A 7,687-nucleotide genomic window follows, 5' to 3' on the forward strand; every position below is an offset into this window, starting at 1 on the left:
CAGGACGGATTTTTTTTTTCAAACTTCTGTGATTTTTGTTCAGTAAAGTCAAATCGTTAAAAAAATCTAATGTAATAACAAACAAGATTTTAAACTACCTTCATACCACATTTCGATGTACTGTAAAATTTGTTACAACTTTTCCTAAGAATTGCCATTGAAAATTCTGCTAGTGTATACCCAAGTTAACGATCCATATAGGGGGATCAGAACCTTCTTCTTCCTGCTGGTGTTTCCTTCTGGTTATAACTAAACTTTTATATAGAGGAATCAGGACCTCCTTCCTCCTGCTAGTGATACCTCTAATGATACACCCCACATTTCTATACACTGTTTGCTCATTTTGCAATCAACTGAAAAAAGCCCCCCCCCCCCCCAAATAATATTCCTCTGATGTATTCTGTAGTCTCTTTTGTTTTCTCTTTGTCTTTGTTTTATTCATGTTTTCTTTCAGTCACATCCCCCTTTCCACAAGGCTGCACATATCACTCTTGATATTTTTTATCCTTTTAAAGAAGATTACCATATAGCACACTACCCCCCAAAATGTTGACACCAACATACAACAGACCAAGAAATATGTGGCAGAAAAAATATCCCCTTTGACTTTAGGTATTTTCAAATAGGTGGACAACCTTTTTACAAGTATTTCACTTCCTGGTCATACTGCATTAATGCATCAGATAAAAATGGCTGAAGAAAATAAAAGACCATATGAAACTGTATATAGGTTGATCTTCAGCATGTTGTTGTTCTCAGTAAGAGATCTACCGATCACCCAAATTGTCTACTTGGCCATTCTGAGAAGATATTTGGAAAACACACAAGAAACCCCTCTGTACATGAAAGACATTGTAAAAATGCACATATAGTTCGAACTTTTTTTTTTGGATAGAGTAGAGAAGTTTTTTTGTGGTCTGTGTTCCATTGGCCAGATTCCCCTTCATCTCCTGTACCAAAGACAGAACAGAACGTAAGAGAAAATCTCTTCAAATTGAGGGGAAATCCCTTTTCAGACAGTTGTCACTGGAACAGGTGTCCCCATTGTATGTTTTCCCCTCACTTCTTGTCGTTGCTGACAACTGTAACATTTTTTATTTCTCACCACTTTTTCTGTCTTGGGCACTAGGGTCACCAAGACAAAAAGGAAAGACTAATCTTCCCAGCGGGAACACAGACAGCAATAAAAACCTAACAAAGCATTTAAACCTTTCACCACTCTATCGAAAACACAAAGGTTTTGACTATAAAAACACCTTACCCATAGAGTGTAACAGGTGAGCAAAGTAGTAAGTACCAACCTATTAGAGCTTACAAGTTGTAATAACGGTATTCTATTTTGGAAGTTAAAACTATACCTACAAAGTATTTTTATCAGTATTTAAAATTGTGCCATGTAATAGATTTCCATGAGAAAATAATCTATAACATACTTCTATAACAGATTCTAGTGAAAAGGGTGTAATGATGTCTGATGGTACAAAGGGTGTAAACAATATATTAGTACATAAATATTTGGTGAACTGTGTCCTGAAATCCAGAGAGCAATGGCCTCGAGACATAGGGCTGCCCTAATTGTACTGGCTGTGGACATGTATGGAGGGATTTCATTCACCTTATCTAGAAATGTCCAAAGTTGGTAAGATATTGGAAAGATGTTCTTCAACATTTTTAAAACAAATATATGTAATTTATGCACGTACTTTTGAGCATCAAGCTGATTTGAAATTAGTAGAATGTTGGAGTAAACTTTTTCAGGAAAAAAAATGAGCTTGATTAGAATGTGCAATGTTTAAAACATGTACTGCTGGAGTTGGTCTGGAATTTGTTTTGTATTTGTTGGATGAATTTTTTTTCTGTATTGAGATGTTTTTCTATGGTATATAGATTTGTCAATAAAAAACAAATCTCAATAAATTGTGGATTAAAAAACAATATTGGTGGTCTTACCCACAGAGATACATCTGGTAGGTTCAAGGAGAACTTTTGTTATATCAAGATCAGTAGCATAGGCAAATATTGCTATTTGTTAAAAATACTATGGGGTTGATTTACTAAAACTAGAGAGTGCAAAATCCGGTGCAGATGTGCATGGTAACCAATCATCTTCTAACCTCAGCTTGTTCAATTAAGCGTTGACAAGAAAAATGGAAGCTGATTGCTTTCTAGGCAGAGCTGCACCAGATTTTTCACTTTTAGGCTTTAGTAAATCAACCTATATCTTTATAAAGGAATCTTAGGTAAACTGGACTAGTTATTTTTGAATTGAATAAAGGATTTCTTGAAAAATGGTAACACATTTATTATACAATATTACACAATATACAATTTTATAAATTTTTGATGACATAAAGGGGTATAATTTAATTAAATTATAATAAAAACAATGCCTGCATATATACAGTGTGTATGTATGTATGTGTGTGTGTGTGTGTGTGTGTGTGTGTGTGTGTATATATATATATATATAAATATATATGTATATATATATATATATATATATATATACACACACACACATATATATATAATTTATTTTTTGGGGGTTTGTTTGTTTTGTTTACAATAAAAAAAAATTTGTTTTTCTTTAAAAAAAATCGGAATTGTATATGTTTAATATATCTTCTAGAATTTCCCTTATATATCTTTTATCTTTTGATATTCCTTTTATTTATTTTAACACTAGGAGGTGACTGCAGAACCCGTCAAAGGTTCTCCTAAGGAAACACATAACATCTACTGAGAAATTTTGTCTCCATGAAAGGCAGGAAGAATATATACTCACTAAAACTACGAAAAAAGTTTTTGAACAGTGACCTAAACATGTTTATTCATATTTATCCATATTTGTTTATTGTGGCCATGGACAGCAGCCACTGTGTATTGCACAGGGCTAAGGCTGAAATGGAACATGGCTTCCTGGTGGAACAGACAGGAAACCCACCTTTTGGGATCAGTAGATAGGTATGTGTATTGTGAGCCTAGGCCTTTAGCTGGACCCAGCAGGACATAATGGCTGGCTGACCTGAACCTCACAATAGTGTCTACATAACACCCAGAGCCTCTGACTCATTCTGCCACCCCCCATGGACATTGTCACACCTGAGGGCTTTGATCAATATCACCGCCCACTAGTCCTACTATAAGAGGGGATCAGGAAGTACTCAGCATCCAGAAAGCAGCTACACAGTCAGCTATCACAAAGAGAGGATCTGGTTGACCAAGACAAGAAGGACTGGGATGGCTGGATATAGCCAGGAGACTGGACCATATTTTCCTTCCTACTTCCCCACTGGTCAAATGGGATATTCAGGTTCACAGACCCCTCTTATGAGGGCAAGTGTGGTTCCACTACAGAAGAAGGATTTCCAGCAGCCTAGTGTGAAAGGTAAGATACTCCGTAAGTCTTGCACATTATTATTTATGAATTAATTGCATATTATACATTGCACACAGTATTTATTATATTACCTATCTATAAGAATGGATACTTTAATTTGAATTACTATTAACAAATGTATCAACATATACACTGATTATATCATTACCGCAGTAATCTGTATTACATGTTATGTTTTATTTAAATGGCTAAAATAATATATTAGTAATAAGCTTTTGGGAATGCTTAGCCCTTTTTGTAAGGCTTGCATTTAAAAAAAAAAAACATAAGTATTTTTAAAGCTTGTTGCTAATATGGCCTAGTTATAGTTATATTTAAATAATGAAGAAACTCCTGCGCTGTCAGAAATACCTATGCTAAGGGGCACTGCTGCAACACCTAAATGGCTGATCCAAACAGACAAAAGTGGTGTGAATAAAGTAAGTGGTGATTGCGCTGTGATAAGTGGGGAAGGAAGAAGGAGGCAGGGGAAGGGGCTAGCTCAAATGTATAGAGAGGTGAATGAAAAATGAAAAAATTATACAAAATATAAAGGTATAATGAGCATGAGGGCTAGTATCATACTAGCACATATGTGCTAGTATGATACTAGCCCTTTTGCACTGAGTTTTATCTTTTGATAAGTATTTGCTGAGTTACCACATATGTGCTAGTATGGTACTAGCCCTTTTGCACTGAGATTTTTCTTTTCTTCTGTTTCAGTATTTACATGATATTTTTTATGTGCTAGTATGATACTAGCCCTCATGCTCATTATACCTTTATATTTTGTATAATTTTTTCATTTTTCATTCACCTCTCTATACATTTGAGCTAGCCCCTTCCCCTGCCTCCTCCTTCCTTCCCCACTTATCACAGCGCAATCACCATATAGTTATATTTAGTTGTAGAATTATACAGTTTAGTTGCATTCATAAAATGCATTCATTGTAAATAAATAAATAACTAAGATGGCAATGATGATGTGTGACATATTTATTAGATTAATATAGCATATAATAAAGTACAGAAATGACATGCATAAACATTACATTGTAATGTACATTACCCTGAAAACCTAAAATATTTTATAAAATGTATTTTAAATTTGGTTAGTATTTATGTCATCTTGTGGCTTTTATTTTTAGAACAGTTTCTTTTTATAAAATAACTTACATTGTACCTGTTATAAGTCTAATTTCTAATGTAGTCTCTACAACACATACCTGTTATAATGAATAGTCTTTCCAAAACCCCCAAAGAACATGGCAACTAAATTGTATGTAACTCAAGCAGCCTTTGGAACAGCAAAAAATTTAATTAGAATCCAAATATTTGGGATATTTGATCTCTTGGGCAGTGATTGAGGATTATTGTCCCAGCAGCTACAGTTCCAAACAGGTTACCTACCTCTTTGTCTAGCATGAATTAATTTAGATAAGGAAAAATAATGGTATTGTGCAATGATAGAGATTCATATCTGGGGATGTTATACTAATTATTGTCTCTTTCCAGAACATGTCCTTGCCCCGACCAATAGTGAGCTCAGAGCCGCTCAGACCGCTCCATCCAAAAATGTGAGCAGTCAGCCCCAGGCCTCAGATACAGCGGTGTGCCAACGCAGAAAAAGGACCGTCTACAACCAGGCACAGCTGGACTCACTAGAGAGATATTTCAAGACCAACATGTACCCAGATATTCACCACCGGGAGCAGCTGGCCAAACAAATGTGCCTACCTGAATCCAGGATCCAGGTATGTATGCACTTTTGGTGTCAACCAATTCTAATGTCTTCCTTTTGTAATCTAAGCCCAAACCATTCTGGTCATGACTAAACTTCCACATTGGGTAGATTCACTTAAATTGTTTGTCCTAGTGAATAGTATATTTGGGTCATGATAAAACTTGTAGTAGTTTCTCAATTCTAATTGTAATACATAACTCTAGTTAAAACTGACTAATACTATATACCTAGAATGAAAGAATAAACTTAATTTGTATGGCTATATTTCATATTTAGAATTGTCATAAGTAGTATACCATATACTTTCCAGCCTTCTACTATGTACTTTACCTTTACATGTTGTACTTATGGAAGTCTTCTGTTTTCCTACAGGTCTGGTTCCAGAATAGGAGGGCCAAGGCCAGGCGAAAGGGTGTCAAATCAACCAACTCGCTAGCAGAAGAGCCGTATTCCAGCTCACTTGATGATAACAAATACATGTATTCCTCTACACCAACTCCTCATGTCCACCAACAACAAATCCTGAATTGTCAGGAAGAGGTGCAACCAATGGGCAACCCCCAGCAGGAATATTTACAACATTCTGAAATACTTGGATATCCTCAATACTCCTGCCAAGTGTCCAAGGTCTATCAGCAAACTATGGCATCTAACCTACCCACAGGAAGCCAGCAACATTACTACAATCATATTAACCCAGTTATGGGCTTTAATAACCAAGGACTAGATCTGAGCAGAGGACAATTCCAAGCTAACATGAATTATACCATGGATTATTCTAATGTCCTACCCAACAAGACCACCTCTCCAGACATGAGTGTGAACTTTCCAACAATTCCAGTCTCTGCAGCTCCAGACACCTGTTTTGGACTTAATTCCTTCCCCACCCAAGCACACTATCCAATGCCAGCCGTTCAGAATAAGCTTTTCAAGCACAGGTCCCCCATATCTGACTCTGGGGTCAGTGAAAGATCCACAGAATATGGGTCTGACTGGGATGAAGAACTCACAGCTGTCCTAAACAGTCTGTAACCAGGATGGAGTGTAATAGACTTAGTTCTGTTTTTGGGCAGTTCTACAAAATTCATTATTAGTTTAGCACTTTTAAAGAGTTTTATGTATCTTCCAATCATTCTGCTAACTCCTGATGGTCAGAGCTTAGCCCCCTTTCAACAATGTGATCAACTGCTCTAGGATATACAAAGGCAAAAATGGATTTGACCCTTAAGACTACTCCATGGGACAAAAAATACACCTTCAATACACCTTCAAATCATTCATCTGTACATGTCACAATTGAAAAAAAGCAAAGGTGCAATAGTTTTAACTACTGGATGTAAATATGTTGTATATTAGATTCTATAACTTTTTCATATTTGTGCACTGTTCAAATATAAAATATAAAATATAAATGTACAATATTGCAAAATCTTTGCACTCTTTTATTTTTGAATCTGTATGTTAAACCCTAAAGCTGGCCCTAAACAGTTAGGCTACCCAGGAGGTTGAATGAAAAAAAAGTGCCCAGTTTCCCCCATCCAAACATTCAAGGTGGATGGGGGAATCAATCCCGCTGTGTTATTGTGTTCTGACAGCGGGGAGGCTCCCCCACCATCATAACACACTGATCAGTGTTGCTGGCTAGAGCCAGTGGCACTGATAGCTCAGAAAAAAACACAACAGGCTGGTTGTGCAGAAGTCTGTACAACCAGCCTGCCCATACATGGATTGAAATTTGGCCAATCCCTGCTAAACCAGCCAAATTTTGATCCATGTATGACTGACTTTAGTTTGTTTATTTTATTTTTCAGCCAACAAATAGAATCCTCCCGGTGGAAGGAATCCCTCCATCCACACAAACAAGGTGGATGGAGGAATACACTGATAAGCAGCTGCAGCCTCTGATCGTTAAATGTTTTCCAGCAAATCCCTGTTGACAGAAGTCGACTGAACAGTCAAGTTCTGTCAAGCAGGGATGGTCACACACTGATCAACATTTGACTGGTCCCTGCTGAACGGACTGAATTTTTGTTTTATTTTTTTCAGTTTTGGAGAGATTGGAAAAGAGTTACATTTCTGTCAGTTTTTTTAGCACATTTTTCTCTCACTTCTTGTCCCTTTGATGTCAGGAAAATAAATGAGGGAGTGGTTAACACCTGGGCAGGACAGCACAGACGGCAGTAAAAACCTTGCCATAAGTTCTCTGCTTTACATAATCTACTTAAAGAGGAAGTAAACACTGATGGGTTTACTTCCTCTTTGTTTCCCTGCAAAGGTAAAGCATAATGGGCTACTATGCATCGCATAGTAGCCCGTTATGTGTCACTTACCTGACACAGGAGCCTGCGGTGTTACTACTGTCCCCTCTGCGTCGTAGACAGCGGTGTTTGTCATTTTGCAAATATCTCCTAAACCGTGTAGGTTTAGGAGATATTTCTTGAACCTACAGATAAGCCTTAATCTAGGTTTACCTGTAGGTCAAAGTGGTCTGTAAGGGTTTACAACCACTTTAAAATGTGTTTATGTTTTGTCTGTGTTCTCATTGGAGAGATTTCCCATCATTT

At 36.7% G+C, this 7,687-nt stretch overlaps 1 protein-coding gene across 1 annotated transcript; it reads left to right on the forward strand.

Moving 5' to 3' along the window:
- The first annotated feature begins 2,725 nt into the window (after window positions 1-2,725).
- Window positions 2,726-6,372, forward strand: LOC141141598 (homeobox protein Mix.2-like). Its single transcript, XM_073629175.1, has 3 exons — window positions 2,726-3,388; window positions 4,895-5,133; window positions 5,496-6,372. Exons 1-3 carry the CDS (start codon window positions 3,241-3,243, stop codon window positions 6,153-6,155), a joined length of 1,047 nt encoding a protein of 348 aa, XP_073485276.1. The 5' UTR covers window positions 2,726-3,240; the 3' UTR covers window positions 6,156-6,372.
- The last annotated feature ends 1,315 nt before the right edge of the window (window positions 6,373-7,687 follow it).

The sequence above is a fragment of the Aquarana catesbeiana genome, linkage group LG04, assembly GCF_042186555.1.
Source record: "Aquarana catesbeiana isolate 2022-GZ linkage group LG04, ASM4218655v1, whole genome shotgun sequence".
In the NCBI taxonomy this organism is placed as follows: Eukaryota; Metazoa; Chordata; class Amphibia; order Anura; family Ranidae; genus Aquarana; species Aquarana catesbeiana.

What these genes read in the sequence shown, in the direction of transcription:
- LOC141141598 (XM_073629175.1), top strand. Translation starts at nt 3,241, where the DNA reads ATGGCTGGATATAGCCAGGAGACTGGACCATATTTTCCTTCCTACTTC. An exon ending in CCAGCAGCCTAGTGTGAAAG is followed by an intron (nt 3,389 to 4,894) that starts GTAAGATACTCC and finishes GTCTCTTTCCAG; the next exon opens with AACATGTCCTTGCCCCGACC. An exon ending in TACCTGAATCCAGGATCCAG is followed by an intron (nt 5,134 to 5,495) that starts GTATGTATGCAC and finishes GTTTTCCTACAG; the next exon opens with GTCTGGTTCCAGAATAGGAG.